We start from the raw sequence: 22,078 nt of genomic DNA on the forward strand, positions 1-22,078 counted from the left end.
GCCTGTATAGTATTTTATAAAAAAATAAAATAAGCTTATTCAGTAAAGAAAAAATAGAATTAATTAGTATTAATATTAGAAAATAGAAATAATCTTTCTTATACTAATCTATATACACGGACTAATTATTTTCTTAAAAAATTCTAATCCTATATTTTTAGCTTTTTATAAAGTAATATAAAGTTAGTTAATCTAATATTATAATTCTTAAGAACAGGGTACTAGCTTATTAATACTATTTTATATATATATATTATTTTTTATACAGAAGCTTTAAAAGCTTCTTAAATAACTAGGAAATTTACCTAATTTAAATATAATTAAAGCTGTTTAACTCTAGTTTAAATATTATATAACCTCTTAAGATAAGATAAAAAATAAAAAGATTACAGAATTAGTATAATAAAAAAGTTTGGCTAAACTATCTCAGAAATATATATAACTCTAGATTAAATACTTAATTTATTATATTAACAAGATTATTAAGTTTAACAGTAGAAATAGTTATATTAAAAATACTTTAATATAGATTTAAGAACTTAATAAGATAAATATATTAAAAATAAGTTATTTAAATATTAAGATTTTAGAAAAGGGCTTCTCTGGTAAGAATTATAATATTAAAATATTAAGAACTTATTAGATATCCTGTTAGATAACTAATTTCCAGCTTTATTTAATAATTATTTTAAAAATTTTTATTATTTTTTTTATAAGATTTGTATATATTTAATACATTATATAAATTAGTATAGTAAGCTGTACACCTGTAATATACTAAGAGAATTGGCATTGTTCCATAACTTTTGGGACACGGCTCCGTATACTGTATTTCTGTCAAGGTACAGGCTGGCGGGGGTGGTAAGTATAGCAGTTCAGGCTGGCAGGTCTTAATAATAGTTCTCTTAATTCTCAGCTAGCTACTTAGGTCAGGTTATTTCTAAATTATAAATAAAATATAATTCAAAGAATTATAATAAGGTTAAAGATAAGTTATAAAAGTAGATAAATTATATATTATATACTAGATAGTCAGGACTAGTAGTATATTTAAATAAATAAAATAAATAAAATAAATAGAATAGTTAAAATAGATAAAATAAATAAAATAAATAAGATAAATAAGATATTTTAAATCTATACTATAATAATATATTTTTTTTAAAACTGAGTTCTATTAAGGTATAGTCCAGGACTTATTAATATAATAATAATAAAAGTTTTTAATTATTTAATAAATATTTATAAGATATTATACTAGTTTAATTATTAGATTTAAATATTTAATTTATTTTATTATATAAATTAATTAAGAGTAGCTGTGTTTTCTATAATTTTATATAAAATTAAAAAAAATTTAATTTTTAATTTTTTAAATTTATTAACTTTTATATATAGTAATAATAGTTAATATTATTTAAATAAGAAATATTTATTAATAGAAATTAAAAAATTAATATTAAATATAAAATATATTCTTATTTTTTATAATAGAGTTAATTAAATATATATATAAATTAATAATTTTTTAATTTTATATAGTTCTAAGATATTCTAATTAAATTTTTTTATTTAATTTTAGGATTTTAATATAATATATATTTAATTATATTTAATTATACTTTTGAATTTTTTTAAATTTTTTAATAAATTTATATTTCTGGTTAATTTATTTTATATATTAGATTTAAATAGTAATTATCTTTATTTTAATAAATTTAATAATAGTTTATATTTTTATAATAAACTAGTTTATATTTTAAATAATAAAATTATTAATAACAGGAATTAGCTTAAATTTTAAATATAAATAAAATCTATAGTTTATAAAGAATAGAATTATCTTAATTATAATCAAATAAATTATATTTAATATAAATTTAATTATTAATAATTATTAGTTTTAATTATTTTATAAATAGTTTATATATATATATAATATTATTTAAGTATAATATTAATTTATTTTATTTAATTATTAGTTTTAAAATAATATATAATAGAAAGTTTACTCGTAATATCTAATTATTGAATTATATATTTTTAAAATTCTAAAATAAACTAAAAATCTTTATTAAAAAAAATTAATTATAATAAATTATATAACTTCTATATATATTATATATATATTATTATAATAATAATAGTATTAATAATTAAATTATAGAAAATTAAATACTTTATTTTTATTAAATAATTAATAATAATTAATATAATATTATAGCTCTAGCTCTCTAGTAAATATATAATAAAATTTATAAATATATTTTATTAAACTTATTTAAAAATAAATAATAATTTTAGAATTTCTTATTTAATTTCTTAAGAAGATATAATCTATTAATATATATAATAATTCTTTGTTTATTAATTTATATAATAGTAGATATTAAGTTAATAATATTTTTAGACTAAAAACTTATATATATAAACTTTTTTAAAATATACAAAAGTAGATTTATTATAGATTAATTATATTAAATTAATCTTAATCTACTTATTATTAGATATTTATAAATAGTTTTTATAGAATAAAAGGTTTTTTTTATAATATTAATAATATTTCTGGGTAGTATTTTTTACTAATAATTAGAATTTTTAAGTATTATAAATTTATTTATTTTATTTATATATAATATATAAATTAGCTTATATCTCTAGAGATAATATAAAATTTTATTTATTTTTAAAAATAATATTTTATTAGCTTCTAATAATTAGTACTAATATTTTCTTTTTTAATTCTTAAAAAAATTTATATTTAATTAATATAAAAAGTTTCTCGTCTTCTAATTTTATAGTAGAATTATATTTATTATTTATAAAAATTTTTTATAAATTTTCTAATAAAGTTAATAATTTTAAATCTAGATTTTTTTAGAATAATATAACTCTGATATTATAAATATTTTTATTAACAAGATTTTTTAATTTTCTAGTTAGATTATTAAACTTAATTTTATATTTATCTAATCTATATATAATCTTAAAGTAGAAATAGAATAAGAATTTAGATTATTAAATCTAGTAATAATTTAATAATTTAATAAATATAAAGTATTCTAGATTATAGTAGTCTATAATAATCCAGTTTAAAAATAAAAGTTTTTTAAATTTAAAGTATTATTCTTTAAAATAGTAGATAATAATAAATATAATCTTTTATTATAAATTTTATAATTATACTTAGTTAAAGAGTATTTCTTAAAAAAGTATATAATGAAATATAATATTTTATTATTTTTATACTAAGATAATATATCTCTAGAAATATAATTAAGAATATTAATTTCTAAAATAATATTCTAGATCTAATTAAAAAATTATAATATTAATATTTTAATAAAAATATTTTTTAAATTATTAAATACTTCTTAGTAGACTAAAAATTAATTAAATATAATATTTTTCTTAATTAAGTATATAAATAAAATTATTAATTTAAAGAAATTCTAAATAAATTATTTATAAAAATTATTAAAGTCTAGAAAAGTTTATATATTTATTATATAAATTAAAATTATTATTAAGCTATTATCTAAATCTTTTAAGAATCTATTTAAAATTTATTATAATTTATAAATAGATCTAGAAACTTAGTTTCAGATATTATAAATTTATATTTTAATAATTTAATATATAATTTAACTTCTTATAACTTCTATAAAATTTAATAAATATATTTAGAATATTTAGATTAGATACAGCTATAGATTAAGATATTATTTAAATATATAATATAAAAGATATCTAGATAATTTTTTAAAATATTATTAATATAATATTAGAATATAATAGAGATTCTAGTAAACCTAAATAATATTATTAATATTTTATAAAATTTTAAATAAATTTAAAAAATAATTAAATATTTTTAGTTTTTTTTAATCTTAATATTATTAAAGATACTAATAATAAAAATATTAATAAAATATTTTATTTTCTTTAGGTTATTTAGAATTTTTTTATAAATAAAAATAAATATTAGTTTTTAATAAAAATAGTATTTAAAACCTGGTAATTTATATAAAATTATAAATTATTTTTAAATTTTTTAATAAATAATATAAGTAATACTACTGGTAATAAACTAGAATAAATAAATTCTTTTTAAATTATTTATTAATTATTTCTAAAGAATCTGTAACTTCTTCTAGGATATATTATATAAAAAATTAAATAAAGATGATTTTTTCTTAAAAATATTATATAATTATAATTTTAATATAGTAATAATTTCTTAGCTTTTTTAAAAAAAATATTTATAAATTTATTAAATTTTTAGGTAATATAGATTTTTTAGATTTATTAGTATTTTCTGGAGCTTTATTAATCTATATTATAAACATAATAAATATAAAATATTCCTAGTAGATATAAATAGTATAGGCTATTACTAAAATAAAATAAATATTTTTTTAAAATTATTAATATAATAATATTCCCAGAGTATATTCTTAAAGAAATATTATATAATATATAGATTTTTAAAGATCTTAAAAATATATTATAATAAATTTAATAATATAAGGTAATAAACTAGAAAGTATATTTTATAAACTTTATTTATAAATTATAAATATTTAGTTATAGAAGTCTAAAAATAATTAGATAAAATATAAATTAAATAATTAAAAAAAATATATCTTTTTTAATATAACTATATATCTTCAGGGTTATTTAGATATAATATATAATATAATCTAATTCTTTTTACTAATTATTAAATCTTATAATTATTTTATAAATCTTTAGAAAATATAAAATTAATTAATAAGTTTTAATTTAGCTTTTATTTATTACTCTAGATATTAAATATCTAGTATTAATTATAATATATATCAGAATATTCTAGTCTCAGAGATTTAGATTAATAGAAGTAATTATTAAGTTAATTTTTTAAAATTTTTTTTAACAGGGAGTCCTCTAATAGCGGCTCTAGAAATAATATATAATTATACCAGGAATTTAACTTATCAGTAGCTTAAAGTAGGCTTACTTCTTTTAACTATTTATTAGGGTCCGGGTGTTATAGTTAACCTGTATAACTAAATAATTACTGTAATAGAATACCTATATCTTAATTATAAAATGATTATAATATTGATAATTTAATAAAATCTGTATTTCAAATATCTAGATTTTATTATATACTAAAAAAATAAAAATTAATCTATATTTATATAATATTAATACTTTAATTTTATATCTAATTAATTTTTTCTTTTTATAATTCTAATTTTTTTTTAATTATTTATAAAAAAAATACAGGATATTATTTTAATAATTATATTCTAAAAATAATTTAAAATTAAAAATTTTTCTTTAAATATTAAATCTTTTATTTTAATTATATATAATTAATTAATAAAGGATTTTACTATAATATAAAATATTATTAATAAATTTTAAAATTATTAAAAATTATAGTAGTAAACTATTAAATTAAAATAAGAAATTTAATAATATAATATTAATTTTATATTAGATTATTAATAAAAGACTTTATTATCTTTAAGTAATTTTAAAATTAGATATTAAAATTAAGAATTTTTTTAATTTAAATTATTTTTTAATATCTAGAAGTAATAAAAATAGTTTTATATTCTAAATTATAATTTTTAAAAAATAATTTCTAAATTTAATATTAATTATTAAAAAATTCTTAAAGTTATTAATTATATAAGTATTATTTATTAATAAAAATAACAAGAATATCTTAAAAAATTATTTTTAAAATAAAAAAAAGTTTATTAACTATTTATAATTTTTTTTCTTAAATAAACTTTTTTTATAAGAAATATTATTATATTTAAATTAAATATAATAAATTAATTTAATATAATAATAAAATAATTAAGATTTATATAAATTTTATATTTATTTTAATATACTAAAATAGTACTTTTCTAAAATAATAAAAAAAAATAAGATTTTATTTTTTTATTAAACTATTTTCTGATTTTAACTAATATAATAAAGAATATATTTATTAATTATCTAAAAAATATAATAAAATAATATTATTTATTATTTATTATTAAAATCTATATTTATGTAATAGAAATAGAAATAAAAATAAAAAAGTTTAAATATAATATAAAAATAATTCTATTTTAATAAAAAAATATAATAGTCTCTAAAATTTTATATTTTTAATTAAATTTAAAAATAATTATATTATTATTTATATAATAATATTAAATATCTTATAAATTAATACTCTAAAAAAATAAAAAATTTAATTAAATCTAGAGATTATATATTAAAGAAAATAATTTAAAAAATTAATTAAAACTAGAATTTTATTTTTTCCCTTAATTTAATTTTTTAAAATAAATATAATTAATAAATTCTTGATATTTATATAAATATTAAATATTAATAAAATATTTATAGATATAAATATTAATATTAAATATACTATTATTAATATCTAGTTTATATAATATTTCTTTTATAAAAACTTTACTATAATCTCTAAATTTAAAGGTTATTAATAATAAAATAATTTTTAATTATAAAATATAGAATATCTTTATAAAAATAATTAATTTAAAAAAATTTAATAATAGTTTACTAGAGTTTATATAAAAATTTATTATAATTTTAATAATACTCTTATTTTATTATTTATAATTATTATTAATAATTATAAAATTTATTTAAGTTTATAAAATAAGATATAATAATTTAAATTTAATAATATATAAAAATTATATTTCTAAAAATTTATTAAAATATATTAAAATTATATTTATATATATATTTTAATTAAGTTACTTAAGAAGTTATAATTATTTATAAAAAATAAAATATTAAAATATTTCGAAAATAATAATATTTTAATAAAATTTTAGAATTTTTGGAATATTTTTTTAACTAGTTTAAAATATTATTTAATTATAATAAAAATAATTATATTATTAATATTATTAATAATAAAGAATTTTTATTTAATTTTATTTATCTTTTATCTAAAAAAAATTATTAGTTTTAGAGTAATATATTAATAAAAATTTAAAAAATAAAAGAATTTAATTATCTAAAAACTTTATAGAATTATTTATCTTATTTATATTTAAAAAAATAAAAATTTATATTTTTATATAGATTATTATAATTTTAATAAAATTAGAATTAAAAATTATAATATTTTTTTATTTATTATAAAAATTCTTAATTATCTTATAGAATATAAATATTTTAATAAAATTAATATATAAAATATTTATTATTAAATTTATATTAAGAAAAAAGATAAGTAAAAAATTATATTTTAAATATGTTATAACTATTTTAAATATTTAATTATATTATTTAGTCTAATTAATATTTCTGTTTTTTTTTAAAATTATATTTATTTTATATTATATAATATTCTTAATATTATTTATATTATTTATCTAGATGATATTCTTATTTTTTTAATAATAAAATCTAAATATATTAACTATATTACATAAGTTCTAAGCTGATTAAAAAAATAAATTTATATATTAAAGTTTTAAAATATTTTTTCTTCTAGACCTAAATAGAGTAGCTAACAGTTAAAAAACAGGTTAAAAACTGAATATTAAAAAAATATATTTAGACTAATTGAAATCTATATATCCTTATTTCTAATTTAAAATCTAATAAATATATTATATATATATATATATATTATATATATTATAGTCTAGTACAGCTAGACTGTATTTAATATATAACTAATTAGTTTTAGGTTTTTTTTATAGTAACTTTTAATTGTCTAGTATTTTACTATATTATATATATAATATATTTAAAATAGATTTAGTTTATAATATATATATTTAGCTTATAATATATTTATTTATAAGGTATTTTTACAATTATTAATTCTTATAAAGTACTTTAACTGTTAACTGTATTTTTTAACTATTATTATTAACCTGACCTGGCTGTTAGCTACTCTAGACCTAAATTAAGTTTTTTAATTATATAATATCTTTCTAAGATATTACTATAAAATTTTAATAAATAAATATTATTATTTTCTAATTATTACTAAAAAACTTTTATAAAATATAGATTTTTCTTAGATTCTATAATATTTATTAATAATTTATTTATAATTTTTTATTACTTACCTTACCTCTAATTAATTTATTAAAAAATAATTAAAATAATAAAAAAATCTAATTTATATTATCTTAGATTTAATAAATAACTAGTATTTTAATAATTTATTAATATATTTGAAAGAGTATTATTACTTTATTTTTTTAATTTTAAATTACTAATCTAAATTAAAACTAATATCTATAATTAAAGAATAATAAAATTTTTATATAATTAAAATTAATAAATTAGTTTTATATAATTATTATTTAATTAAGAAAATTTATTAAAATAAAATTAAATTAAATAATTCTAAATTAAAAATTATTTATTATTATTTACTTATTTAAATACTAATATTAATATTTACAAAAAGTTTAATATATTATTAAAATCTTATTAAATTATATAAATCTCTAAGCTTTTATAAATTAATTATAATAAAATAAATACTAAATATATTAATATATAAAATTAATATCTTATAATTTTATTATTAAATATAAATTAGAAAAAACTAAATCTATTAATATTTTATCTAGATTTTTTAATATAATAAATAATAATTATAATAATAATATTATATAAATATTTTATACTTATTTAGTCTATTATTTAATAGTATTTAAAAAAATTTATAATTTAAATATAATAAAATATTTTTAGAAAAAAGACTTAAATCTAGTATTTATATAATATTAAATAATTTTATAAAATATATTATTATAGAATTAACTAATTAAACTATAATTTATATATTAAATCTAATCTAAATTATTAACATTTTAATAATAAAATAAATTAATAAAACTAAGAATATTTATAATAATAAAATTAATAAAGATTTAAAAATTTTAATTAAATAATTATAATTTAAGAATTTAGATATTATATAATATAAAGTCATTATTTTTAAAATTAAAAAATTAGAATATTACTAATAAAAAATTTATATTTATTAATTAATTTTAATTTAATCTCTATTTCTAAATTAAAATAAAAAGAAGATTATTAATAATATTTTATTTTTAAATTAATAACTAAATTAAGAAAAATGAATTAAATCTTAAAATATTATTTAAAATATTTTATTATAAAAAATTAAGATTACTAGATTAATATACTAGTTAAAATTAAATTTATTTATAATAATTATAAAAATATATTAAGATAATTTTTTTAAAATTTTTATAAATTATATACTAGAGTTTTAACTATAAATTAAAAATAATTTTATAATAATAAAGATATTATTTATTATAAAAAAATTCAAAAAACTTAATAATTTTTAGAAAAATTTATAATAAAATTAGTAAAATATTATTAAAAAATAAATATTTTATTATAATAATTATTATAATATTCTATTTTTTTTAAAAAAAAATAATTTAATTAAATTATTTATTAAAAATCTAAAGTTTAAAAAGACAGTTTATAAATTAATATTTAAATTTATTAAATTATTTTAAATTATAAATATAATTAGAAAATAAATATTTTATTTATATTTATTAATAAAATATAATTATTTATATAATATTTTTCATATTTTTCTTCGAGATTCTTAAAAAATTAAAAAAATTAAAATTAAAATATTACTTCTATTTAATTTAGATAATAATAATAAATAGAAAATAAAATAAATATCAAATAATCTAATATTATAAGATAATTAATTCTATTTTATAATATAAAAAAATAATTTTTAGAATATAATTAATAATTAATAAATAGAAACTTAATAAATATTTTATAAAAAATATATAAATTTAAAAAAATAAAGTTTAAAAAAAAATTAAATAATAAATAAGTTATTATATAATATTTATATCGTTTACTTTTAAAATAATAGTAAAATTAGATAATATAATATAAATATTATTAATAATAATTTTTTTTTAATTTTTATATTTTTAGATATTAGTAGCCTAGTACTTAATAATTTCTTTTTAATAAAAAATAAAAATATAATAGAATACTTCTATTTTTCTTATTAAATTAAGAAAATATTATATTTAATATAGTATTTACTAATAATATTAGTCTTCTTAATATACTTTCTTATTTTAATTAGATCCAGCTATTAAAGTTGTAGATATATATATAATATATATAAAAACTAATAATAAACTAATATAATATAAAACCCAGAGTATACAGTTATAAAAAAATATAAAATAATAATATATTATATTTAACTAGACTATAGCTATATTTACTATATAATTTAAGATATAAATATAATTAATATCTATTTAATAATAATAATAAAAAAATTATATAATAAGATATTACTACTAGTAAAATATTATTAAAATAAAAAAATATTTATAAATTATATATAATTTAAATAAAAAAAACTTTATTTTATTTTATTAATTATAATTTTTTTATTTTATTTTATTAATAAAATAATATATAATTTTAGTAATTATAATATTTAAATAAAAAATAATAATATAAATTTAAAATAAATAATTAATATTATCTAATAAAAATACTAGAAATTTATAATTATCTCTAATTTAAAATATAAAAATATAATAAAATTTAATTTAATTATAATAAATATTAAAATAAAAGCATATATAATAAAATTATATAATTTATAAATAATAAGATCTTATTCTTTATTATTATTATATTAAAAAAAATTAAATTATTTAAAAATTATTAATTATTTTTTAATATTTTTAAGTATTCCGGCTATAATTTATAATATAATTACTTAAATTTTTTGATTAATATATTAATAATATTTTATATTTAATATTATATTGAAATGATAATTAGATTTAAAGAATTTATTTATTTTTATATCAAATTATTTTACTAAAGTTTTTAAAATATTTTAAATAAAATAAGATTTTTAGATTAGGAAATATTATAGATAAGAAATAATAATTTATATATATAATTATTATAATAAATAATAAATTTTATACTTATTTATCAATTTCTTAGTATTACTAAGTAATAAAAAATATAAAATAATATTTATATATATTTTAATAAATATTTATTAGTAAATATTTATTAATAAAAACAGTTTAAAAATAAGTATTTTATAATAGAAAATAATAAAATCTAGAAAATCCTAATATTAATAAAATAAAAGAAAAAAAAATATAAAAAAATTATTATTATTATAATAGAAATAATATTATATTTTTAAAATAGAAAAATACTATTTAAAATATATTAATTTAATATAAATTAGTATTATTATTTTCTACTATTAATTATTATATTTATAAAAATAATTAATTTAGTTATTATATTTATAAAAATAATTAATTTAATTATTAAACTAATAGTATTATATTATTATTTTATATTTAAGAACAGCTGCTTTTAAGAATAAATTAAATTATTATAATTAATTTATATAATTAAATAGTTATTATAATAGAATACTTATATTTTATTTATAAAATAGATATAATATTAATAATTTAATAAAATCTATATTTTAAATATCTAGATTTTGCTATATACTAGAAAAACAAGAATTAGTCTATATCTATATAATACCAGTACTTTGATTCTACACCTAGCTGACCTTTTCCCTTTACACCAGGGGGTAAAGGCATTCTGGCTGGAGCTGGAAGTAGGGTTATAATACTTAGAGAATCTAAAAGTAGATTATTTTACTAGAAACTGTTTCTATAAATTACTAGAAGAATAAATAATATTAGAAAGATAAATAAATACAGGAGCTTAATAATAATAGGTATATAGATATTATATATAAAATATATATATTAAGTTCCAGATAGTCTCTAATTAGGTAATAATTTAATTTATAATAATAATTTTTACTATAATTTTTATAAGTAAATTTAGAGTATAGTAATAAGTAATAGAAGATAAATAAATTTATAAAATTATAATTAAAGATTACTAGTCTTCTTATAGAGTTTTTATTCTAGAATTTATACTAGTTTTTAATAATATATTAAATAGTATTAATAGAAGATCTCTAGAAATAATTTTAATTCTTATTAAATATAAAAACTTATTTATTCTCTAAACCTTATAAAAAGATAATAAATTTAAAATAAAAATAATTTAGATTTAAAGAATTATAGTAAAGCAGTATAATTTTAAATTTTTAATTAATAATTTATTTTAATATAAATAATAAAATTATATTTAATATCTTAGCTTTTATAATTAAATACTAGAATTTAATAAAAAATCTAATAAACTTTTTATTTTTCTAATTCAGATAATATAGTTTATTATAAATATTATAAATATTATTTAAATTTCTAAAACCTTATTTAAATAATTTTAAAATATTAGTATAATCCTGGGTTTAATAATATTTATTATAGATATAAAGTAATATTTAAATATAAATAAATCCAGATAAATAATTAATAATATAAATAATATAAGTCTTAGCAGTTAGGAAATAGTTAATATTAATAATTAATTTATTCTTAATTTAAAAAATAAAGTAAAAAAATCTTTTTAAATATTTTTAAATTTATTAAAATTAGATATATACTTAGAGAAAAGAATAGAGATAAAAGATTTAAAATTAATTAATATAATTATTTTTATTAGAATAGCTAATAGTTTTTTAGTAATAAATTTAGAAATCTAGATTAGAATATTTATTATAAAAATAATAATCTAAATAACTTTAGTATATTTAATTATAATTTAGTTTTTTTTAAAGATAATTTCTTAGTAGTAGTAGTTTTAATAAGTTACTAGATTATTCTAATTTTTTTTATTAGACTTAATTAATTTAAAAAATAAAAAATATTTTTTTTATGTTTAACTGGTTCTGTATCTTTATAGTATAAGTATAAATTTAATTATAATAATTAAACTATTCTTTAGAGTATTTATTAATATACTAAGTAAACTCTTTTAATATATTTAGAATTATAAAAAATTATAGGATTACTAGTATCTTTTTAGGCTGTTATTTTAAAAATAAAAGTTATATAATATTAAGATATAGATTAATAGAAGTAATAAATATAATAATTTAAGTTAATAGATTTTAATTATAATTTTTTAATTCTTAACTACTTACTTAGATTAAGCTATTTTTAAATTATAAATAAAATATAACTTAAAGAGTTATAATAGGGTTAAGAATAAGTTATAAGATTAGATAAATTATATATTATATATTAAATAGTTGAGATTAGTAGTATATTTAGGTAGATAGAGTAAATAAGATAAATAGAATAATTAAAATAGATAAAGTAGATAGAGTAGATAAAATAGACAGGGTGTTCTAAACCTGCACTATGATAATTTCCTATATAAAATAGTAATCTTTATTTTCTTATATCTCTACTAATTCTAGATATTATTCTATATAATTTTATATAGCTATATATCAATATTTATATAAAGAATTTTTCATTTAAAGTTCAATAAAATTTGGTATAAAGGGGTATAGTATATTTTTAATATTTTTTTCTAGAATAATCTTTTCAAAAAAAGATATAGATATTCTTAAATAAGATTTATAAAAAAATTAATATATTTACTTCTATAATATATTTATTTAGAATTTTTAAGTATTCTTATTATTATAATATATAAGTTTAAATGATCTACATTTAATATTAAATACAGCTCTGCACTGTTTACTTACATGCACCACTCGCTTACTGATTATATTACCCGGGCAGAGAGTTGCTAAGTAAGACTAATTCTGCCGGTTTTTAGAAGTAGTTATATGTATATATAGATTTAAATAGGACAGCTAATACATCATCCTAGTTAGGCTAACGCCCGAATCTTACCGCCTTATCCTATATTATTAGAGGCTTGAGAATAGTGATACACGGCCTGGGAATAACAATTTCCTAACAATTTCCCTTACCTGTCAGGGGTGTGGGTGGGTTGGTGGAACGACAAGGAATGTAATAATACAGTGTAACATACTGGCCAGTGAACCAATCCCCTGTGGACCCTACTGCGGGTCCCACTGAAAAAATCCTCATATTAGCCGACTAATTTCCAAAGTGCCAAAATAGCTAATTTCTCCTCTCCCATAAATACCATGCTCTTGTTAAAATTTTCAACTTGATAGGCATGCTATCTCCTTCCAGTCTCGCCCTGCTATATCAGTCTAGGTCAAAGGCCGACTTCCAAACCTCAGTCTCCAGGACCATGACAGGGGCAGGATGCTCGAAACTAGATGTTCTCCCAGCGTTGCACGATGGGACTAGCTTGACGGATCGGGAGATTGAGCAGCTCCTGCTTGAAGCTGAAGACCGGTTGCGCTGTCCTGACATCAACATCAGAGAAGGGTCTAAATCAGTTGAGATCCCGGCTAAACTTCCTCAGTCAAGCTCGATCAGGTGTGTTCCATCTTCTCATCCATGAAATTATACTTCCTACATGGAAGGAAGGCTAATCTGCGTTCTGTAGAACATCAAACCTTTCAGGCGGTTCAGTCGTCGAGCCGTATGTGCGTGCACAGGCTGACCTTGCGTTGGTCGACACTGGCAAGTTATTACCCCATGCAGTCGCCAACGCTTTGCAAACTCCACAGTCGAGCCGACTCGCAGAATCAACTAAGTATAAGGTAAGAGTTTTTGGCCCCTGCCGTCGTTCGGCTTCTATCTTTGTCTTGCAATGAGGAAAATCATTTCGCGTAAGCGCTTGATACAGCTTATCATCCCGTACTGGGCTGCGCTGTATGAATGAGAGCCTTTATCTGTTTCATAGTTACTCTGAGCATCGGTTTCTTCCACTTGCATATTCCTTATGACGGAGGTATGGGATTAGAAGCTAATCTCCCCGGTTGTTAGACGAAACCTACGGCAGGCAAGGATTGGTTCAACCTTCCCAAGACCGAACTCACGGCAGAGCTAAGAAGAGACCTCCAACTTCTTCGGATGCGCTCAGTCTTGGATCCCAAAAGGCATTATAAAAAAGAAAACGGCAAATCACAGATTCCCACATACTCTCAAATCGGTACTGTCGTCGAAGGACCCACCGAGTTCTTCAGCGGTCGTATCGCGAAAAGGGACCGAAAGAAGACATTCGTGGATGAAGCATTGGCAATCGAGAAGGAGTCGAAACGCTTTGAGGCTAATTATAGGAATATCCAGAGCGCTAAACAAAGTGGTAAGAAGGCATTCTACAAAAACTTGCGCTCGAAAAGAAATTTTAGAGGGAAGTAGCATGGTTTGGTGGCTTCACGCTACCTGCTCATCTGAAGGGTAACTCGTGGCTATTGTATACTTGATATTACTCCAGGCTTATCAGTCTAGGAGTTGGCTCGAGTTTTCTAGTGCGCTCTTCAGGCAGGCTTCTCTGTCCTGAAACCGTACGGTTACCGACTGTCGGTCAGCTTAAACCCAACGCAACCGTCTTCATCACCAACCTCTGCGAAACATGTCATTGACTGTCAATCTGGTGAAAGAGGGAAGATGCATACCTGCATGTCTATTGCTGCAGAGTGCCCGGCGTCGAGGACTTCTTGGTGATCCGCCTTCCCTTCCTGCATGATTGCACCCAGCTCCCTAGCTTCCTTTCCGTCGAGGAGATCATTATCACCTCGAGGGACAGGATCAAGAACAGCTCTATTTGTCACTAGACTGAACGCTAGGACTCGTATGCCGCAATGTCTCGCAACAACAATTTCTGGAACTGTGGACATGCCAACCAGGTCTGCGCCTATCCTGTGAAGCATACGACATTCTGCTCTAGTTTCATAACTATCCTTCTTAGCTGTGTTGCAGAATTTTGGGTCTTGTACTCACCTTGGTCCACCAACGAAGGCATATACACCTTCATGCAAACTTCTGTTACCCGATATATCCAGGGTAGCCCAGGCTTTGTGAACCTGGCGACGCAAATCAAGATCATAGGCATCCGATAGAGGAGGGAATCGAGGACCGAACTCTTCGGCATTAGGTCCCCTTAGAGGATGGATACCTCCCAATCCGGGAAGGAATACATGCTGCATACGTATCAGAACAAGCCAAATATCCAAGGGGGCAAATAAGGGTGCCTGTTCTTACGTCGTTCAATAACACAATGTCTCCTACCATATAGTCTGGGTTCAACCCCCCCGCAGCGTTGGTCACTACACCCTCAGAGCGTGTAAATATCAATAACCAAGCTCCATCACTTCTCCCACACTTTCATGCCTCGGTGGGTCAAGAGAGAAACTAACAGATTATTGCATGGATGCCTAGTAGCTTGAAAACGCGTATGGGGAATGTTACTCGGTCAATAGTATGGCCTTCGTAATAACTTTTGGAAATTATTAGCAAGCTGGCCATTTATCGAAGAATGTGTTCAAGATTGTCTCTCACTGAGCCCGGCCGACCATCAAAACTGTAGGGACCTGGCCGTTTAGGCTTCCGAAGACCAGCTTTCCTGCGTGCCCGGCAACTTGGAACAATATAAGCCCTGAGCTACAACATTCAAAAGCTTGTTAGTTAGAGGAGTACCTGTAAGATGTGGAAAATTAGGGATTGATGTGTAGTCGAAATCGGCACGTGGCTCGCTATCAATCGTGTTGGCGAGCCCTCCTAGGCCAGAGCCACAAATTATGGCAATGCGAGGAGCTTGTAATGAGGATGGCAAGTGATTTCGTAGGAAAGTGACCGCTTCATGCGCTTGCTCCAGTACTGACGGAGTGTTGGAAGTTTGTGCCATGTTCTCGAGTGATAAGGGAATCTGGGCTGCTGTAAGTCTGTGACGACGAGGCGTGAATAAGAGGGATAAAGGTTGGACAAGCTTAGCAAAATGGTATAGACTAGATAGCCGACCAACTCGCACTGGATTAGTCATGTGCTACAATGTTAACTAGTTAGCCAATCAACCAACTAACTAGCTAATTATTCATGGAGCATAGTTAATGATCGTCACGTCTCCTCATTCTCAGATGGGGCGTACCGTCTCTTGAACCGGAATGATCTTGGCCGTATCGCAACTACCAGTCTCACGGACTGATGTATCAAGGAACTGCTAAACATTATTCACTAGCTCTTGTAACTACGACTCCAGGCCCGGCTTGTTGTGCCCTGGCAACCTCAGGTTCTAATATACTTAATACGTAGATGAGGAAAACACGACTGGTCCTTTTGTACGAGTTGTAGGTGTCGGGATCATGATGTTTCCCCAGGCAATGTATCAGAAAGGAACGTCCTAAGTTCCTGCCAAGTTACTGCTGGCTAGATAGCTAACAGGTACTAGAGAAGCGAGCAAGTCATTATGTTTGCATAACTCATAACGTTCTGATTTGATGATATTTTACCAGGACATCGAGCAAATACATCAAGTGCCACAGTAAGTTATGCGATAGAGCCCAGATTATGGTATATAGTCATAAGAGCTTCGGGTTCAAATTCATATCACTTACACCCGGAGTCTACTAAATATCAATATCATGACTTGCATGTCGACTAGCAGCGCGATCAATCATTGCTGTCATAGGATCAGACACAGCGCGATGTGCAACAACTGCAGCTTCTTATGGGAAACTCACACTGACCGGGACAAACCGATTTCCCCGGTTTTTCGTCACAATCGAGTCCATGTTTCTCCAGACATAATGGTCCAATCTACTGGTACAAGCATCGCTACCAACGTGGTTTTGTGCATAGTACAGTAAGGATGCGTGCTGCCAAAAACATACGTACCATAATTGAATGATTAGTTATCAGGTACGATACTTCTAGAACAACATCAGTTATTCTTTACAAAGAGCAGTGCTTGCGTCAAAAGCATAATTTATCGACCAGAATAGGGATGTACTGAATCGAATGTTTACTTCAAATAAATCGTTGAGTGATAGATGGAAGATACGGTTCATCGGCTGATTGTAATACAGATTTTAACTCATTTTTGTCATGATTGAAATAGTGACACGGTTAACTTAAGATGACAGGAGGAAACAGCATCCAGGATCAGCGAGTGATGACAACCTTAAACGCTTTCGAGAACCGTTTCCTTGAACTCCCTCTCAACCTTGTGGCCCTTGTCATCAGTCGTAGACTCCCCGTGCAGGTTAAGCAGCGCACCGAGGTCGAACTTGGGGGACTTCAGGAGCTTGACCTTGCGGATGTGGACCTAGATTAAAGTTAGTGAATCAAGGGCGACGCTGATACTGAGTCACTTTTGACTAACGTTCTGCAGAGGGTAGATGCCCTGGGTAGCCTTCTCAATCTCACGGCCAATGACTTCGGGAATCAGCTTGGTAGTCAGCTGGGCGAGAGAGCAGCTGGCGGCTTCGCGTTGAATGATCTCCGTCATCTTCTTGCGGATGGCACGGATCTGGGAGGAGCGGGCGTATGTGGTCTTCTTGATCTGGTTGGGGCGTCTCTTGGTGAAAGCGATGGCGAACAGACGGAGAAGATAGTCATCAGTGGTCTTGACCGTGACATTGGCCTCGATCAAGGACTGCCACTTGCGCACGAGGGAACGGAGCTTATCGGTAGTGAAGTCCAGTCCGTGGAAGTTGGTCAGACAGTTCTTTCCCTGGATCTCGTCGACACGGAGCTTGACCTTGCGGAAGGCATGGTCTTCGTCGTTCTGCAGATCGGCAAGGGAGACCTCGACGATGCGGCCCTTAAGCGAGTCGTTCGCGTTCTTCAAGCCGCTGGTACGGTTGACAAGGGTCTTTCCAACACTTCATGGTAGCCAATTAGTAAGTTTGCCGAATAGCCGAATTCAGTAGGAAAAGTTTGCACGAGATCAAATCGCAGAGGCAAGCAGAAACTGGAGCGTTGGGGCGGCGGCATACTCTCTGATTTGGAAAGTTGAAGGAGCCTAATGATGGTCAGTCAAGTCCACAATGTAACCTATCAGCAAGCCTACCTTCAAGGAGTACTCGTCCTTTCTGGAGAAGGGATCAACAGTCCTCTTCTTGATGCCCTTCTTGCCCTTCGACAAGCGCTTGTTCCTATCAGGTAAATCAGTTACTGAACGTTGCAAAGCATAGTCTTATGTCCGGTATGTTGGCAGAAGGGACGTAATTTGGCATACTTTCCGACGGCCATTATTGCGACTCAGGTCTATCCCGCAACAGTTGAAGACAGACTGGAATATCACACCAAGCGCTCTGGTGGAGGGAGTCGATTCGATTGTCGCTGGCTTGCTGCTCGATCGCGGAAAAGTGTAGAAATCCAAATCCCACAGAAAAGTCAGCTAAGCGAGCCGTCGGCCCTATCACCAAATTACATAATATCAGCCCCCACAAACAGGTATGATACGGCTTATGATTGGTTATTTGCACTGAATATCACGTGTCACTGGTGTCTTCGCGGTAGGCTTATACTCTTTAAGTTGAGTGCACAGGTGACTGTAAACCAGGAGTAAGCAAAGTAACTCATACATCACTCTTTGTAGTCGAATACTTATAATTGAGTTCGTACACTTGGCCTGTGCATTTATAACGCCCTCACTTATTTTGCACTGTGAAGAACATTTTCTAGGTTGACATATAATCTTCAAGCATGCCATTGCCTTCTAGAGCCATTGTTGGAACTGCTCATACCTACAATACATAACCCAGGATACAATCTGTGTCACACTAGGTGGAGTCACATGGTATCTGGTAGACCTGGTAGACTAACCCCGGCCACATCGTCTTACCTCAGGCTTTATGCATTCATCCCGGATATGTTTCAATTATGGATTACCCAAACCGGGCGGCGCCGCGTAGGCGAAGTGGCGTCTTTCTTGCGGCCAGCTGCATGCGTATTATACCCGTACCGAAAACATATAAGCGGGCGGCAGTATTGAAGTATTACAGCGTTTCTTGTTCTCGGGTGCTGACATCAGATCACCACCCATGAACAATTAATCAGGATTGAGCTGATGCATATTTCCTGGCTTCAATCACCTCAGTGAAATACAAAGGAATCTAAATCATGGTATGTTTTCTGTTTACATGAAACTATCATTGTCCACCAGGCTGACACTCGACCTATGACTTAGGGTAAGCGGAAGAAGTCGAGCAGGCAGCCCCAACAAACCAGAAAGGTGATTGGTTAAGCTGAGAACCTGTAGCCATCAATGTATTAACCTGGCGACAGAAGGAACCACTGCCCACAACGTTTGCATGCCTCTTTTGCAACCACGAAAACTCGATCATAGTGAAGCTAGACAAAAAGCTTGGTTTGGGAAACCTTACCTGCAAGGTGTGCGGGCAAAGGTTCCAAACAGGGATCAATTGTGAGTCTGCATTTCGCGCAGCATCCGTCAAGTATGCCGAGCCTTCTTAACCGACGATCTAGATCTCTCTGCCGCTGTTGATGTGTACTCCGACTGGGTTGATGCCTGTGACGCGGTTGCAAAGGACACTGCACATGATTATCAAGAAAGTGATGCCCGTGTCCGACACTCGAATGAGTCTGTCGTTTCACCCGGTGCTCGGAACTTTGATGCTGATGATGCGGACGTTGGTGATGAATACACTGATGATTACTGACGTGCCTAGAGCAATTGGCAGAGTATGAGTTATGGCCAAATCTGCATTGCTAAACTTTAGATGACTCTATTGACACCTCCATTCCACCGGAATAGGCATGATAAATGTAATGGTATTTAAAGAGAATAGATCGATATAGCCCAGGCACCTCAAAATCTTTTATCGGAGTACGAGCCCCCGATCACAACGTATAATATCGATCACCAAAGTCACCAAGGCCCGGGATGATATACCTGATAGTGGTCAGCGATGATGTCGGACTCGAAAGGATACGCAGTGCTTACTTTCTCTCGTCCAAGCCTTGGTCTATAAATGCAGTCACAACCCTGAGTCTAGGAAAACGTTTTGCAAAGTCTGCAACTCCTGAGGGACTTGCGATAAGATTTAGAAAGAGGATACGGTCTTCTGGAACACCCTTGGCCTTCAGAATCTCAACCGCGAGTGTTGCTGAGCCACCTAGAAACCATCAGTTTAGTTCAAACATGTCGTGTTTTCATGACCTACCTGTGGCAAACATAGGATCCAACAGAAGTACCCAGCGGTTGCAAATATCAGTTGGGAGCTTCTCATAAAAGAGTTTCGGTTTGCAGGTCTCCTCATCCCTCTGGATCAATATCTTTCCAATACGGACGGATCGACAGCAGTCCCTCAAGCCTTGCTCCATCGCTTCTCCTGCCCTCATGATAGAAACGCCACAGATTTTGCCCTCGAATCTAACTCCAAGATAAACACGCCCTACGGGTGTGGTGACAGATTGCTCAACCACCGGTAAATGATTGAGGCCTTCTTCGACGAGAAGGCGGATTATCCTGTTAGAATAAAATATGAAGTCGGCACGGCTGGTCTTCTTGTCTCTGATCATGCTATAAAGAGTCAGCCCGCCATAGCATGTAACAAATGCGATGCCCCGGAAACAGAGTCATCTCGAATACTATATCTTACGTCAGAAGGGCGATAAGTTGAGGGGTCTGGGGTAAGACATGGACATTCTCATAAGATATATCCTTGGACACAGTTGCTGTGGGCTTCTCGTCCTCCGGCCTGTAGAAAGGGCCTACACCTTGAGCGGGAGAAGGAGCGGATTCCGGTTTGCCCATTTTGTCTGTGGTGAACGGGTTACCCAGAATTATGAAGTTCGGAGAGAGAGCAAAGATCCTAAAAGCCCACGGCTGGGGTGTGTCTTCGTGTCCGCAGTGGGCCTTTGTTGCTACTGGTTTGAGTAGTTAATATACAGTACTAGGCTAGTGTGAGAAACATGCAAGGGGAACAGTACAGTTTGATATTCTTATATTATGTTATTTAATTAAAATATTTTAAATAGAATGGGTTTTTTTCCCTAAAAAATAATTAATATTATTTAATTTTGAAACTATACTGATTATTCGTAAAAACTGTAGGATAAAATAATGATTATTCATCTTAATGTTTTAACTAGTAATCCTAGAGAAATCTCTAACAATAATTAATATAATAGAAATAATTGATTATATCAGATACAGGGGCCTATTCGGCCTAATTCAGCTTATATTAGTACAGGAGACCTTATAAAAATAATAATAA

General features: G+C 24.0%; 5 protein-coding genes across 5 annotated transcripts; 2 read left to right on the forward strand and 3 right to left on the reverse strand.

Moving 5' to 3' along the window:
- Positions 1–14,235: 14,235 nt before the first annotated feature.
- Positions 14,236–15,369, forward strand: BO97DRAFT_460794 (Fcf2 domain-containing protein; the record flags this gene model as incomplete). The annotated part of the gene is made up of 3 exons (XM_025699352.1): positions 14,236–14,411; positions 14,497–14,653; positions 14,880–15,369. The coding sequence occupies 3 exons, from the start codon at positions 14,236–14,238 to the stop codon at positions 15,252–15,254; spliced, it is 708 nt and encodes a 235-aa protein (XP_025547556.1). The 3' UTR covers positions 15,255–15,369.
- BO97DRAFT_480654 (purine-nucleoside phosphorylase) lies at positions 15,351–17,623 on the reverse strand (the record flags this gene model as incomplete). Its single annotated transcript, XM_025700766.1, has 10 exons — positions 15,351–15,459; positions 15,512–15,791; positions 15,837–16,036; positions 16,098–16,162; positions 16,253–16,332; positions 16,395–16,473; positions 16,533–16,878; positions 16,981–17,049; positions 17,447–17,455; positions 17,573–17,623. 10 exons carry the CDS (start codon positions 17,621–17,623, stop codon positions 15,421–15,423), a joined length of 1,218 nt encoding a protein of 405 aa, XP_025547557.1. The 3' UTR covers positions 15,351–15,420.
- A 277-nt stretch (positions 17,624–17,900) lies between these two features.
- rps1 (40S ribosomal protein eS1) lies at positions 17,901–19,196 on the reverse strand. Its single transcript, XM_025695850.1, has 5 exons — positions 19,072–19,196; positions 18,904–18,988; positions 18,830–18,855; positions 18,214–18,715; positions 17,901–18,156 (listed from the first exon to the last, which is right to left on the reverse strand). Exons 1-5 carry the CDS (start codon positions 19,083–19,085, stop codon positions 18,013–18,015), a joined length of 771 nt encoding a protein of 256 aa, XP_025547558.1. The 5' UTR covers positions 19,086–19,196; the 3' UTR covers positions 17,901–18,012.
- Positions 19,197–19,866: 670 nt separating this feature from the next.
- Positions 19,867–20,735, forward strand: BO97DRAFT_408385 (transcription elongation factor 1 family protein). Its single transcript, XM_025695851.1, has 4 exons — positions 19,867–19,961; positions 20,026–20,070; positions 20,124–20,262; positions 20,325–20,735. The coding sequence occupies exons 1-4, from the start codon at positions 19,959–19,961 to the stop codon at positions 20,516–20,518; spliced, it is 381 nt and encodes a 126-aa protein (XP_025547559.1). The 5' UTR covers positions 19,867–19,958; the 3' UTR covers positions 20,519–20,735.
- BO97DRAFT_408386 (uracil phosphoribosyltransferase) lies at positions 20,546–21,703 on the reverse strand. Its single transcript, XM_025695852.1, has 4 exons — positions 21,461–21,703; positions 21,023–21,381; positions 20,803–20,974; positions 20,546–20,751 (listed from the first exon to the last, which is right to left on the reverse strand). The coding sequence occupies exons 1-4, from the start codon at positions 21,613–21,615 to the stop codon at positions 20,700–20,702; spliced, it is 738 nt and encodes a 245-aa protein (XP_025547560.1). The 5' UTR covers positions 21,616–21,703; the 3' UTR covers positions 20,546–20,699.
- Positions 21,704–22,078: the final 375 nt, after the last annotated feature.

This window comes from Aspergillus homomorphus, assembly GCF_003184865.1.
Source record: "Aspergillus homomorphus CBS 101889 unplaced genomic scaffold BO97scaffold_49, whole genome shotgun sequence".
In the NCBI taxonomy this organism is placed as follows: domain Eukaryota; kingdom Fungi; phylum Ascomycota; class Eurotiomycetes; order Eurotiales; family Aspergillaceae; genus Aspergillus; species Aspergillus homomorphus.

Coding starts and splice junctions, on each gene's coding strand:
- rps1 (XM_025695850.1), bottom strand. Junction 18,716..18,829: donor TCAACTTTCCAAATCAGAGA/GTATGCCGCCGC, acceptor GCTACCATGAAG/TGTTGGAAAGACCCTTGTCA. Junction 18,157..18,213: donor GCATCTACCCTCTGCAGAAC/GTTAGTCAAAAG, acceptor ACTTTAATCTAG/GTCCACATCCGCAAGGTCAA.
- BO97DRAFT_408385 (XM_025695851.1), top strand. Junction 20,071..20,123: donor AGCCCCAACAAACCAGAAAG/GTGATTGGTTAA, acceptor ACCTGGCGACAG/AAGGAACCACTGCCCACAAC. Junction 20,263..20,324: donor GTTCCAAACAGGGATCAATT/GTGAGTCTGCAT, acceptor CCGACGATCTAG/ATCTCTCTGCCGCTGTTGAT.
- BO97DRAFT_408386 (XM_025695852.1), bottom strand. CDS start 21,615: ATGGGCAAACCGGAATCCGCTCCTTCTCCCGCTCAAGGTGTAGGCCCT. Junction 21,382..21,460: donor CAACTTATCGCCCTTCTGAC/GTAAGATATAGT, acceptor GACTCTTTATAG/CATGATCAGAGACAAGAAGA. Junction 20,752..20,802: donor CAAGGCTTGGACGAGAGAAA/GTAAGCACTGCG, acceptor GACCACTATCAG/GTATATCATCCCGGGCCTTG.